Source organism: Pleuronectes platessa, chromosome 3 (genome assembly GCF_947347685.1).
Source record: "Pleuronectes platessa chromosome 3, fPlePla1.1, whole genome shotgun sequence".
NCBI classification, from domain to species: Eukaryota; Metazoa; Chordata; class Actinopteri; order Pleuronectiformes; family Pleuronectidae; genus Pleuronectes; species Pleuronectes platessa.
The window spans coordinates 29175076-29190356 of record NC_070628.1 but is presented as its reverse complement, the minus strand read 5'-3'; the positions used below and the strand labels follow the sequence as shown (position 1 = coordinate 29190356).

Here is a 15281-nt window from a genome sequence, read left to right as displayed (position 1 = left end):
AATTCTACAACTCACATTTACCCACTCACACATTCATACCACACTTCTCTATGCTCGCACAGTTTTTCTATCACACACCATTCAGACACTGACTGCACAGCTGTCAGAAGCAATTTAGGGTTCAATGTCCAGGGAAAGATTGGCAGGAAAACTGGTGGAATGAACCACCAACTTCCTGGTAAGATCCATTTCTAGGACCCTATTGTTTTTTGACAACACCAACCAACCACTACCAAATTGGTCAACCAAGGGCTGAAATCCAAGACAAGATCGATGACAGTGAAAGTATATCAATTCAGTTTTATTAGTTTAATGTTATGGTCTCTTGCACAGTAAAGATAGGAGGAGCTAACCACCCTAACCATATCAGCAAGTTTGAGTAGACCATCTTTTTGAAAAGTTTATCCCTTCATCCTTCATTTATTAACCAGGAAGAGTCCCTGTGTCGAGCTCACAAATCCCACCAGAACCCTGTTAAAAAAAGAGTTGTAATTTAATCATTGTATAACAGAGAGAGAGTTTGTTTTTACCAAATAAGAATTGATGATGGTTAAAACAGGGAAACAATGAGCCAGGATGGTTTAGGTGGGTTTTATTTAGCTTCTGTCAACTTTGTATTCAGTTAGTTTTACGATGATTAAATAACTGCTTCTTTGAATAGTTTTGTTTGTTTGATTGAAAAAAGAAAGAAAAAAAGATCCACTCTTTAACAAAAAGGTAAATCACGGATCCTTTCCATAATGCTGTCACTATGTTGGTTGAGACATTTTTCATTTGTAAGTCAGTTATTACGTATAGGCCTTTTCTGCAGGCCTACACCTGGCTTTCTAAAAAGTATTAATATTTTTATTTCTTCTTGTTAAATACTTTTTAGCATTTTTAAGAGTTAAAAGTGTATAAATACAGTTAATTATCATTGTATTAATATAATACCACTTGTTTGATACTTTCATGTACAGTATAACTCACATAAGGTAATTTTATGAACACAGTTTATAATTAATCCTGGCCAGAACAATTTCAAATTTATTTTTGTCCAGTTCTAGGCTTCATGTCTGTGAAATTATCCCAAAGTGGAGATCCTGGAGAGGTCCCAGTGGTAGTGGTACAATGTCGAAGTGCTACTGGGACCTCGGTTCTAGATTGATTTTACTGAGGGGGCCAGGCTGGGGCCAGTTCTTTTGTCAGAGATAAGAATTTTCAATTAAAATACATCTGCATGTTTGTGTTCCTAAAGTGAAAAGTGCAATGGAAAAAAAGACCGGTTTTACAGTAAAGATTTAAATAAATTGCAACATAAAGCCCTCTGTTATCCTCCTTTGGAACAGCGTTTGCAAGAGAATTGGATGACACCACAGGAGCAGAATAGAGGCATTTTCAGTTGTTTTTTTTTCCTGTTGTTTCTTTACCTTTGAAGAGGAGGTAACCATTGACTTTGATTGTATTGTATTTGGCTGCAACACTGTTTACCCCTGAAACTCCAGAAGTGTTTTGTGGACTCAAACACTTCACCCACCCCTCCATCGGCATAGTGGTAATTGGATAATGAGTGAATCTTAATTTCGGGGGTGAACTATGTCCAACTGCGATGTAAAAAAACATAAACGTATTAAGTCAGAGCACCTGCCACCTTGTGTATTTCCGTGCACAGTGTTTCTGTTGAGCTTCTCTGCATCACCTATCTATGTCACCAACAGTAACAGCTCCCATAAGCAGAGAAACATATGGCAATGCACACAGCCTGTTGTACTGTGAGCGCATTGCTCCTAGTGTTGTTGATGCCATGTTATAAAGAAATTGATTGTTCAGTCGGTGGTCCTTTAATACAGGCTTATCGCTTTTCTCCAACTAAACCTACTCCTGACAAGGTTAGCCGTTCAGTAAAAGTTGCCATGGTGAATTAAGGTCCCGCTAAGAAATGAACGAGCTTCGTAGGATTGGAAACCCCGAATTTGACCTGAAGTTACACCGATACGCGCAAGTCTGTATTCGTCAAGTAACAGGGATGTGTGTAAACAGATTGAGCGTTTCTGACTTTACATCTCTCGCAAAATATTGCTATCGATTGCGCCACAGCCTTGCGCAAACCCGGAAAAACACTACCCACGTGTTGTGAACATGTGGACATGTGGCTGTGCACGGAAGAGAAGGTCGAGAAACAGTTTTTACTTCAAAATAAAACACAGACTGTGCTAATTTAAATCTTGAAAGTTATATCAAAATACTTACATTGTATATATTGCTTCTCGTTTGACAATTATTTTATGCATACTCATTTACAATGTGATATGAATTGAAATCCGTTCACATTACGTTTCGACTGTAGTCATTATGATGGACCAGGCCTTTATTTTGAAGTTTGACAACGGAAATAGGTCTGTTGAACAAGTTCCTGAGTTCCACTGGTTGTTTGCAGTTCTTCGTAAATAACTAACACAGGTAATATGATCAACCTACTGCTCATTGTACTAACACACTGTCTGTGGAGTTTGTTGGATTTAAATACTCTTGGTTCAGACCGACTACAGGCTGTCGAGGACATGCCTCACATTAGATTTAACGCTGTAAGCCTCGCTTAGCTCCTCAGCTAAACAGCCGACTGATGCTATCTTACATATCAATGAATAGTTTTCCAGAGTTTACCGTGCGATCAGACTCTGGTAATAAGAAGATGGAGATATTTTCACACGTATGCTTGAAGTAACTTGTTTCAGTCTAATAACGATACTAGTGAAACTACACCAGGACAGATGCTACACATACAGCAGATATATTCATGTGAAGTCCTGTTGTGTCTTTGGTTGTATCTCTGGGCCTTCACAAGTACAGAACAGGATTAGTTAGTTAAAGTTAATCCAGAAATCTCCAATTTTTTTATCGAAAAACTGTTTGTGTGCGAAGATACACTATACACTACACTTTATTTATGTTTCAACTCTGGCTTTCTCACCTATTATTCTAAGAAATCTCCAATTAAGTGTTCAGGTTAACAGCTACTTAAATCATATGCTGTGACAACACTAATTATCAACTGTTTTAAAGGATTTATTTCAGATGGAAGAAACAGTTAACGTCTGTCCTGGTGGACAGCTGTTACCTGATCCTGGTGAACAGATGGTACCTGGTCCTGGTGAACAGATGGTACCTGGTCCTGGTGAACAGATGGTACCTGGTCCTGGTGGACATATGGTAACTGCTCCTGGTGAACATATGGTACCTTCACACCAAGAGCAGGAGGAGATGGAGGTTACTGTGACAACACAACTAGAGAATCTGATTGTGACTGCTGACAGTGCAGACCTGTCATCAAATACACCAACCCTTCCAGAGGAAGAAACTGTTGCCACAGCAGCAGCTGCACTTTCTGTAAACAGTGTGCGTAAGACAGAGGAGAGTGATGAAGATGATGATGAGTCAGACGGTTCAGACAGGTATTTACACACACACGCAACAATGGCATCTGCAATTTTTATTATAAAGCACATTTCATTTTAAGAAACTCAATGTGCTACATTTATAGCATACATCAAATGCACCACACATCTATGAACCAATTAGACATACAACATAGCACTCAAAACTCACACAGTCAAATGATACAATTATATAGCAGCTGATCAGGAAACATGAATCACAAATGGGCAGACAGAAAATCAGACAAAGGCCTGATAGAGCAGACCTGTTTTAAATTTGCTTCTGAAGGTGGACCTCAGCTCAGCAGGCAGCTTGTTAAGCACTGCCTGCTGATCTGAGAGGCCTGACTGGGTTTTATCCAGTGACACACATACACAACATTATGATAAATGGCTTCTGATTGCAATTTTCAACCTTAATGTGCTAGGTACCATAATTTTGCACAGCAGGGCCTTATGTCCTCTTTATGTCTGAATCCAGACAAGTTAGCAACAAGCAGAAAGAAAACAAACAACTTGTAGAGGAATCTTTGACCATCCTCACACATTACTGTTTATGCCACATTATGTATATTATATTAAATCTGTACAGGAGAATAGTGCCTATCTAAATTCCACAGATACTCTCTTTCTCTCTCAGCAGTACCAAAGGTCAGGTTATAGATAAAAGGCCAACCAACACTACATTGTGGTGTCTAGGTTGAGGAACTTTCATATCTAACTCAGATGCTCCAGACCGAGAGGTACCCTCTTTAACTCTCACTAATTCTAACTATTTTACGTATTTTATCAGTGGCAAAACGTAAGGACACAATGTGATCTAGGAATGCATGCTTTAGGCTTAACTATCCAATCGGATGTGGACACCTAAATATAACATAGAGAGTGACAGCAATTCTAGCCTTTCATGGATGTGCTGTTAGAATGGGTGACGCAAGTAGAGGAAGATATATGCGGATGCTGCGAGAGAAATCTTCAGACTTGAGGGTGACAACTTTTCATGTTACTCCGTTGAGGTTTGTATATTGTTCCAGCTTCTGGTCTCCTTCATGCATCAAGTCTACATTAAAATCTTCTGCATAAGACATCAGCTGCTGCCTGAGTTTTCCTTTCACCAGCTTCCAGAACAAACCTCCATAACACAACTTACTCTGATGCTATCCTTCTCCTTTACACAGCGACAGCTCTACCTCCTCATCGTCCTCTTCCTCGTCTTCTTCCTCTTCTGCTCCTTCTGCCCCTGTACTTGAGGATGACGATGAGGGTTTCAGCCGACCACCTCCCATTAAAACCAGAGACGAAGTCTTGCTCGAGGTTAGTCTAGGATCACAACTGTCAGTTTGCTTCTTTATTGCTAACATTTTTGAGTCTCATGAAATGATATTACTTAATAGGTTTGTAACGGTACACAGAAATCACGGCTCGGTACATACCTCGGTTTTGAGGTCATGGTTCGGTACGTTTTCGGTACAGCAGAAACAAGTTTCCGAAAACATTCAACTGATTTTTTTTATTTCTTTTTATTAACCCCGGTTAGCTGAGAAGACTATGGTTGTGTCTTTCTTACCTAAATACATTTTAGAAAGGAATATAACTTAATAATAATTCTCTCAAATGGTAAAATTGATAAACGTTCTTTAGGGTGCAGCATGTAGAAAATTAACTGTTCTTAAACTGCGGCTTTATTGTAATTATAATGATCATTATTATATACATGTTTTTTCTTTTTTTTCTTTCTTCAAAATAATTACCTACCAGGACATAGTTTGTAGAGGGTTTGATGCCCTGCTGGCACCAACCAGTTGTGGAGAGCATTCTCATGCTAGGGACAACGGTTTTTAAAGGGCTGGTATGATGTGACTTAAAGGGGACATATTATGCCCATTACCACAGTTGATATGGTTCCTTGGGGTCTTAATGAAATGTCTGTAACATATTTTGGTCAAAATACCATAAGGATATTTGACCAAACCAAATCACCCCCGGTGAGCCTGGCTGCGAGAGGCCCAGCTCCCCAGTGCAGCCCCCTGTAGGGAGTAGTGGGAGCCGTGGGAGCTTGAGCTGGCGCAGCAGCAGCATCCTTCCACACTGTTAAGTCAACGTTTAGAGGTGATCCGGGGGTCCCTTGTTTATGCGGCCACTTAAATGTCTGACGGGTAGCAGCAGCGAGCTAACGCTAGCCGGGCTCCACTGGCCCGGTTAGCTCGCTCTTCCAAGCCCATGTAGCGAGACTCCCTACATGGGCATGGTGTGACTATGACGTTTATTTCGGTCGTCATCCCATTCAACGCACTCTAGCGTATCGTTTCTGAAATAGAGGGACCACAACAGTGTTATGCCAGGTGATAGTTTGTTGCATCCATTGGTTTATTGTTTTGCCTTGTTCAACCCATAGTTAACATCATCGGAGCGCAGGATAAGATTTTGTGTTGTGTGTGTAGGAGCTGCCGGCAGTAGAGGAAGTGTGTGTATCATTACCAGAGGATGCAGAACTGCAGCCTGTAGGAACAGTCTGCAGCATTTTACAGCAGCTTGGTAAACACACACAAACACACACACACACACACAGCAGTTTTTTAAACTGAGGCTTTTAGTCGGGCAGCCCTCATGTAATCTGCCCTTTCTGTCTTTGCAGTGATCGTCCAGTCTCTGAGAGACACACCTGCTCTAACTGATGACAGCATCATCTTTACATCTGATAGGGTGGCTGTTGGCAAGGTGGGGGTCCAGGAGTTCCCTGGCTGTGTGTTAGACCACCTCTGCTTTGGTCCACTCTGTCTTTCTTTGTGTGTGTGTGTCTGTGTGTAGAAAGAAGGGTTTTACCTTTTCTGTTTTTGTTTGGTTTTAACATGTCAGTAATGTTGTGTTGTTTGCGTGTGTGCTCTCAGGTGTTTGAGGTGTTTGGTCCAGTCTCCAGTCCACTTTATGTTCTACGTTTGAACTCAGTGGAGCAGGTAACCAGCAAGGGGCTAAAGGAGGGACTGACTGTTTATTATGCACCAGCCATCAAAGAATACACAGGATACGTCCTTACAAGGCACCTTACTCTGTAAGTCAACACACATGCATGCATACATACATAGACAGCATATACCACTGTAAAGTTAGAAAGTGTGGCCAGCCTGTTGTAGTGAAAATGCGTTTCCTTCAGTTTTAAGGGTTCTGATGCATCTTGGAAGAATGATCAAGAACCACCACAAGAGGTAAGCATAGATAACTCTAAACATGTCAGGTGGAGCATGTTGAGACACTGTAGCATCAAACAAAGCCATCTGCTGTTAAATGGAGGAAAGTGGCCTCTACTGCATCACTTTGAAGATTTGCAAAGTAGAAATCTCTAAGATGTATCAACTCAAAGTGGGAATAATGAGGCATTTTTTGAAGTAGTGGTTTTGGTCCTGCTTTTATTTAGGTTTTGCATTGCGGTAATTAGAGTATGCTGAAGATGTACCGCGACTTGAGCAATCCCTTATATATCCAGATGAGAGTTGTACCAGGTCCGATCCTGTCTGGAGTTAGCATAACACAAAGTTTGATCTGACAACCATTTTAAAACTATGAGCCTGAGCAGATGAACATGATGATCACTCTAGTGGACTGTCAGCAGGAGGTTGTCCAGTGCAGCTAAATTTTTTCTTCAAAGTTGCTTAGAAACTAAACTCCAAAAGTGGATTCAATCAAAAATGTCCTACCGAAGGAGACCAACTAATCATTTGGTATGGTCCACCTCATGGTTGACCCTCCACCGGTTATTGGTTCAGGTTTTGGGTCCAATCAGGATAAACTCTGTTCCTCAGAACTGGCTGTATCTACCAAGAGATGAAGGTGGACCGTCAGCAAGGACAGCTCAGAATTTAAGAAGCAGTGGGTATTTGAGTGGGACATGGCACCAAAGGATGTCATCACTTTAGATAGCATGGAAAGAAATGAAAAAAAAACTCCCTAGTGCTTGGACTTCTTGGACTAATTCCTTACATGAATTAAATATCAATTGACCAGATTAAAGGTTGCCACAGTTGTTGGTATTACCAGTAAAACATGCTGCTCAGGTGCACACAGATTACATAACACCATCTCTATTTCTTTTTTAAATAAATAAAAAGCATTGGGCTTTTATAAGTCATCGATTAAAAAGAAATGGTAAATGTGCATCATAAAAAGTTATGTTGCAGTTCCTTGACAAAGAGGACAATTTGGTGTAAAAAATCAACAAGAATTAAGAGTGTGTTTGTGTATGCGTGGCAAAGGACACAATGCAATAGTGAAAATGAAATTTAGCGGTAAAAATAAATGTCTTTCTCTGTGTCTGTCTCTCTCCCTCTCCAGGCTTTAGATTTCAGTGATGATGAGAAAGAGAAGGAGGCAAAGAAGAAAGGGAAAAACCGAAAGAGGCGGGATAATAACAATCCAGGTACTAACAGATGTACACTGTCTGTATATGTTCTGTTTGTAACCACTGACAAACGCTTTGTCTTACTTTTTCTTTCACTTCTTTTTCACTTACCAAATAATCCGGTCCAAGGTACCCAGAACACCTTGCAGCAGCAGCAGCAGCAGCAGCAGCAGCACCAGCACCACCAGCACCACCACCAGCAGCAGCAGCAGCAGCAGCAGCAGCAGCAGCCGCGTGACATCAGGGGTTTCCCACCAAGACATGCAGGGCTTTCATTCAGGCACCAGAACCCAAGGAACAAACAGCCACAATTCAGACATACACACCCATCACACAGACACACAGATGTGCCTCCAATGTACCTTCCACCCCCCTGCCCTTACCCTCTTCCACCTCCTCACCACTTCCCCCCTCCCAGCTTCCCTCTCTACCCTCCTCCTCCTCCGTCCTTCTTCAATCCATCTTTTTCTTCTCCCCACTGGTCACCAAACTCTCTCCCCTTCTCTGACCTCCCTCCTCCTCCCCCACCTCCTCCTCCACCTCAGTAATGCTCTCTGTATACACTTTTTGCACACATCAGAAAAATGTCATGTTTGCAGACTGCACTGGGACAAATCACCCACATGTATCATTCACTGGTGAGCAGTTTATATTCAGCTCTTCTTTTTTTTTTTATTCTGCTTTCAAATATTTTTTTACATTTCAGTCATTACGGCTTAAGATGTGTTCACTATCTAACCCCTGGGAGAGCAGCAGAGTTTTTGTGACATATTCTAAGTAAATGTGACATTACACTTTAGAGACAGTTGTCATATGACAGCTCAGAAACACATATATATACTGTAGTACTGAAGAGGCTTTTTGAAGTCAAGCTTCAGTCACATGTTCTCACCACCAACTACTACTCAAGGCTCAAAAGGCCTCTTAGTTCAACTTTGTGCAGATATTTTGAGAAAGTCACGATAGTTTTTTCTTCTCTAACTCTGTTTTACTGTGTAAAACAAGTTAAAATATAATGTGGAAAATGCTGAACGTCTCAGTCTGTGGCTTCTCAATATAGCTTTATTGAATTAGAGGAAAACTGTGCAAAAAGAGCACGTTGCTAGAGAAAATAATGAGTTTATCTTACACCTTTTATGGAAACATGAGAAAATAACTGTTAGAGGCAGTCTGCAACTTTAGGTCCATATGTGTGAATGCAGCTATTCTTAATGTTCATGCCAGTCTCAAGACAAATCAACTTTAAAATGTTTGAATGAACTTACAGCGACATCTCACTCAGTATTTGTATTATGCTTATATGTACACACCTCATTTGGTTTTCAGTTGTTTTTAATTATGTTTTTCTTTTTCATTTATAACATAGACTTTTGTTTTGGTTTCTTTTTGATTAAAAAAAACAGTTACCCTTGAGTCAAGTGGAAAGTTTTTTCTTTAGTAAAGATGTAAACAAAGGATACACCTTCAGTTCCACGAATGGAGGAATGATGGTCTGTGTAGTGCAGTCCAGTTCTTTATATATATTCTATTCAAACTGTTTAGGAGTCATTTCAGCTTTCTTTTGTGTTGACAGACTTAACACCTTTTCACAAGGCTGGGCATGAGCTCTGAAGTCACTTGTTTGATGGATTCCTTTTTTTTAATCATTCTTTTTCAATTCAACATTTGGACCTTTTGTAGAACCTCATCAAATAAATGTCTCTTGTGTAAAATCTTGTGTAATCTTTTTTATGTAAAACCTAAATCTGGAAGAAGAGAACTTTATTTGTTCTGCTGAAACACCCTGTCCCACCTAAGATTAAATGTTGGCCATGATGTGGTTTGAAATGCAAGTTTAATCAAGTCTTCAGGTGTTTCACAGTCATAACAATCCAAGATATAGAAAAGAGGAGCCGGGGAAAGACAGAGAGCCAGACAGAGATACATAGATAGCTTGTTCTCCTGGTTGCATAATTTTGGGGGGGCCCAGACCCATTGACCCTTGACAACCCCCGAAAGCCTCAGCAGCTAAATTCGTGCAGGTCTCTCAAAAAAACTTGTCATTAAAAAGACTTTTAAGTAGCCAGGGTTTCTGCTACATTCGTTCTGCAGTTGCGGCCCGTCTCTGCCTAAGGATTGGGGCATAACATATGCTGTAGGTTAATTGTCTTTGCTATAACACTGGACCCCTAGGTGGCGACGTCCCGATTGCCACTGGGTATTTAGAACACTGTTGTACACACATTCTGCACACACGAACATGCACACAGATGGAATATCGTGCTGCTCAGGGTTTTGGATCTTTGGCCTGGGCAGAAATGGAAGCCTCATCACTCACATCAATCAACAGCTGACACTGTGTGGCTTGCTCAGGATACAGACCAGCTGACAGCTACACCACTCTCCATTTACCAACCTGCCCTCAGCTTTTCAAGTCAGGAAGCATCCAATTCAGGTAACAGTTTTCTCATCGAGGATCAGTAATGTACAGATTAACGCAACTTCTGAAGGAAACGGATGACATTTTCCACTCAACCCCCCCCCCCCCCCCCCCCCCCCCCTGCAAGACCGCAATTAACTGTTTTGATCTCAATGTGCATGGATTTTGCAGAAAGCTATTGATCATATCTAAAAACACCAATGTGTCTGTATTTAATATGGATGACCCATTCTACCCCGAGAGCTATAGCCGCCCCCAACAGCCCAGTTATCAAGATGAATGGACACATAACCGTCCTTCAGGCTTGTTGCCAATTTGCCCCAATGGCCTCTTAGTCCTTTATATGCCCGACTGGGAGAGGAAACTCACCCATGCAACTTGATTTTGCCGACCTCACTACATTTACGTTTTTACTACAACTATATTTTTTATAGTTCAGCAGTCTGCTGTAATGGGAGACTCTGTGACTCGTGACCCAGTAATCCCTACCACCTTGTAAAGAGCGCTATCCCTGGATGTTCTTCCAACTCATTGACTGAAACAAAATATTACAAATAGCTAAACATAGTTTTCAACTATGTTGGAATTCAAATGGAGTATGTGTGTGCTTTACAGGTATTAAAAAACATCGCAGAAAACTCACTTTTAATCTACAGACTTTATCAAGACATACAATGTTTAAATGTTGTAACTGTGTGTACATGTGAAATGTCAGAGAGGGAGGAGGTAAAAAGAGAGGGAGCCAGCTCAGAACACCTAACAGTGTCACCTTCACATGAAGCCGTTTTCAGTGCACAAAACTTCAGAGTATAGATTCCTTGTTATAACTTTGTAGATGGTGGAGGCAGTTTGGACTATCCACCTCTGTAACTCTTCAGTCTCTTCCTCTTTCATTGCTGGATATTCAAGGTGATCCGAGTTTAAAGAGTGGTGTGGAGATGCTGCCTACAAACAAGAAGAAGCGGGCTCACAGGACCAGTTCCAATCTCACAAAAGAAGCTCTCCAGTGAGTAAGAGGTTTGATCTAGCTGATATTGAAAGATAAAGTCAGTCTTCTTGTGTCTTACTGAAGTAAACAGTCATATAATATAAGACAACTTCAGTCTTATCATTTGGTCATTGGCACAAACAGGATCTCCACTATGTAGAGTAAGTCATGGTCTTGTAACAGAAACACCTATCAAGTCTGCATGTGCTGTTTTTAAGGGCAGCTTTCTGTATAATGCTGTGATACATATTTAACGAACCTGTGTATCCATATAATGAGCAGTAGAAGTCCAAGGTGATGTCATTAAATCTTCTAACTTCAGGCTCTGCTTAAATTCACAACAAAATACAACAATTTTAACTTTGTACTTCCCTCTCTAAGAACCCATTGGCCGCTCTTAACAGAGCTTCAGAATTCTGTGGATGATATAAAAGAACCAGCTGGAATCTCAGCAGCACTATATAAATCTGATCTTTATAGCAGCAGCATTCTTTGACTTTTGTAGGCAAGCCGAGCTGCAGAACAATGCAGCATACAACAAAAACAGCATAGGAGAGTCTTCAGGACAAGTCTCTGACTGTCAGTGGCTTAACAGAGGCCCAGACTTAGACTCAATAGAACTTCTGTGGACAGACCTGCAGATAGAGGTTCAGATACTTCTCATGCAATCTGATGGAAATTGAGAGGATTTTATAGGAAGAACATACCCACATCCAAGAAAACAAAGCTTTACGCTTGAAGTTTTGTGCCTTATTTTTCTACAAAATTCCTCAAACTAAGTAAAAAAACTGTCACAGTTTAATTTTGTATACCTTTTTTGTAAGATGTTTTTCTGGGGCATTTTGCCTTTATTGACAGGACAGTAAGTGTGAAGTGGGAGGGAGAGAATGGGGACGACACACAGCAAAGGGCTGAGCCGGAACTGGAAACCCTCGGCCACTGCAGGAGGACTCCAGCCCTGCAAGCTCACCTGGCAGCATATACACATTTCTAAAAAACATGTTTGGAATGTTGTGAATCATTGAGTAAAGTTTGGAGGACAGAAATGGTTTTTATTAACTATATGACATCATCGTCTCTTCAGAGGTCAGATCAAAACAGTTTTTTTATATTGGTAAAATTGCAAAACTCAGAGCACACTTGCATTCAGCAGTCCAGCTTGTTGGAAGTTGATGGATATGTAAGAATAACTTATTTTTGCACAACATTCTTTGTTTGTTTCATTTCCATTGTCTCTGATAGAGCAATAATGTTTCAATTGGTGTAGACAGCTGTAATTTTGAAGGCTTATCGCATGAGCCCTTGCTTGTCAGCATGCTTTAAACTTCTCTCTGCCACACACCCACAGACCTCGATCAGTCAGCTTTAGCTGCACCTTGCCAAGACAAAATGTGTTGACCTGTATAGCAAGGGATAGTAACACAGTTCCTGCTGGATAGCAACGCTGACCTGAGCCAACCTGTTACGGTATCCTGCCTAGTTTAAAGTCTGTTTTTAAAAGGTCTCAACTCTGTATTATTGTACCCGCTTACAACGGCTGTCTGGCTTAGGAGGTAAAGTTAGGTAAAGTAAGTTGTAAGGTAAAGTAAGTTGTTGGTTTCACTGCCTTACGTCGCCAATTACACATTGCACCTTACACATGCACATAGCAGTCTGAGTGTAAATGATGCGCGAAATAGATTACTAGAAGAATGGGTAAATATGACCTGTAGTTTCTTTGGTTACTTCTCTTTGAATGGTGGTTAACACGGTCACTATTTGCTAACCTTAACCCTAATGTATGATGGTGCCATATCATTAAGGCTTTTGTAGGCTGAGGAAGAAAATGTTCAATTCTATTCTGACTTTAAAAGGAAACCAGTTGTTGTGTAGTGTGGTCACAAGAATGAGACAGTGCCGAATTTCTCATCATGCTGTTTCTTTTTTAAGCAGAAATTATCTTAAGACTTACTGGTGGAGCCTGATAATAGGTCATTACACGTCTGTAGGTGGTTAAGGCATGGTCAAATTTTTCTGAATGTTTTTTTAAAAAAATGGAAAAGGCAGTCCATGGAATTAGTTTTAAATGTGAAATCCAGAAAAAAGACAAGAAGAAGATAAGATTCCTAGCGAATTAGCGGGATGCAAGGACGATGCCATTCAGAGTAGCTATACCATTAGATAATGTATCTCTGTTGTTTGTAGGGTATTCTCTGAGTTTATTAGGGGTAATTGCACGTCGCCCATTTTTCTATGTCCTTAAAACATGCTTGGAGTTTAGTTAGTTTTTTCTGGTAACTATTACTATTACTACTAAAGGTAACTATTGGATATATTGGAAAATATTTGATTATAAATAAAATAGGCCAGGCACAGAACCCGGAGAAACTCCCGTGATTAACTTTGGTGTGCACAGATTGATTTGACAATTGATTTGATGAAAAGGATTCAAACCAGCTTATGGGCCATTCCTTTTAGCTGTTCCAGTTGCTGTGACAGGATGTGCTGATCAATTCCATCAAATGTTGCACTAAGATCAAGGATAGAGACAAATACTTTATCTGAAGCTATATGAAGGTCATTTATGACTTTTGCCAAAGGTGTCGGTGCTTTGATGGGAAATAGCAACTGACTGAAAGTCGTCATGTGCATTATTGTTCTGTTTGTTTTTTTAAAATTTGATTTGGATTAGCATTAAAGATTGCGGTTCATAGCCTAATAAAATCTTATATTGATGATATTCAGAACAATGTTTATTAAGGGCAGAATTTTCCTTGAGTAGCCTTGTTGGAATGGGGTCTAATAGGCATGTTGTTGCTTTAGAAGGTGAGATAATTGAAGTTAGCTCATCTAATTTATAAAAGATCAAATGATCTGGTTCTTTCAGCCACCAAATCCCCACTCACGCCTCACCTGAGCATGTCTCAGACATGTGGAAAGCACTCTCCTCTGGCTCCCTGTCCTGGCACTATGTAGTCTTTCATACTTCCTCCTGCACCAATGGAGTGATTTCTATTCTTAGATGTGGCATTTGTGTTTGTGTCTGTCTTTCCTCTTTTTCGACAGGGATACATCGAGGTGTAATGACATCTTGGGTAAGGCTCAACTCAGACCTGTTATTAAATCCCCTTTGAGACATTAGAATCTCTATGTAAATGTCATTTTACAGACACACACAGACCCTTGCATATGGGACTGAGTAAATATGTTACATTTGATACTAATAAACGCATACAATTAAACAATATGTGCTATTTTGTGTGAAACGGTATATTTACATGCTGAAGAAGCTGTCATCTAACCTAATTAGACTATATAAATATACTGTATAAATAGGCTATATACATTTTTTTTTTCTCAACTTTTTAACTAAACTTATGTTATATTTATGTGCCCATTTAACACTAGCATTGTAGGGACTTGGCGTTTGGGGCTTGGTTAAATGAATTCTTAGATAATGAGTATACATTTCATCACCAAATATTTCTTCCTCCTTTTTGCCTCTGCTCCAGCTCCATGATCCCTACCTCAACAATGCTTTAAAAAGGCCCTGTGACTATGACTTAGATGCTGCTGTCAACATAATGTGATTTATTGACATGTGTGTTTGAGTCATGTGTCAGGTGAGGTCAGGGGCATTCTATGCTAGAATAAAGTTTACTGACAGGACTTCTCTCCATTCCCCTGCCACCTGGCATTGTTGATCCCCGCTACTGGTTGTTGTCTAAAGTTGAAATAATCATAGTTTGCATAAGAGTGTTGTATTTCTAGTCCACGATAGAGGAGAGCAGTCCCCGCGATCCTTCGGCTACAAATCATAGGCAGCTTTACGACCTGCAACCTGTCCTGCTTAGATGTTCTTGGATGTCGGTTATGAGACAGCATGTAGAGTGAGAGGGATATGACAAACACTACCAGAGTGTGTCCCAGTCTCATGTCCCATGCAGTCCTCTGTCAGATACAAGTCAACTGATGTGGCAGAGATGAGCAAACAGAGACAAGTAACCTCAAAGCTCACCTTGACACCTTTGGCCTCCAGCCACCTTCAATAGATGCAGTAATAAATACAGTATGTTACTGTGATAACAC

The 15281-nt window shown here is 40.4% G+C and overlaps 1 protein-coding gene across 1 annotated transcript; it reads left to right on the top strand.

Annotated features, from left to right (window-relative positions):
• Window positions 1–2311: 2311 nt before the first annotated feature.
• naf1 (nuclear assembly factor 1 homolog (S. cerevisiae)) lies at window positions 2312–9518 on the top strand. Its single transcript, XM_053419296.1, has 9 exons — window positions 2312–2439; window positions 3043–3431; window positions 4592–4727; window positions 5855–5948; window positions 6049–6131; window positions 6302–6462; window positions 6565–6616; window positions 7740–7824; window positions 7936–9518. Exons 2-9 carry the CDS (start codon window positions 3055–3057, stop codon window positions 8352–8354), a joined length of 1407 nt encoding a protein of 468 aa, XP_053275271.1. The 5' UTR covers window positions 2312–2439; window positions 3043–3054; the 3' UTR covers window positions 8355–9518.
• Window positions 9519–15281: the final 5763 nt, after the last annotated feature.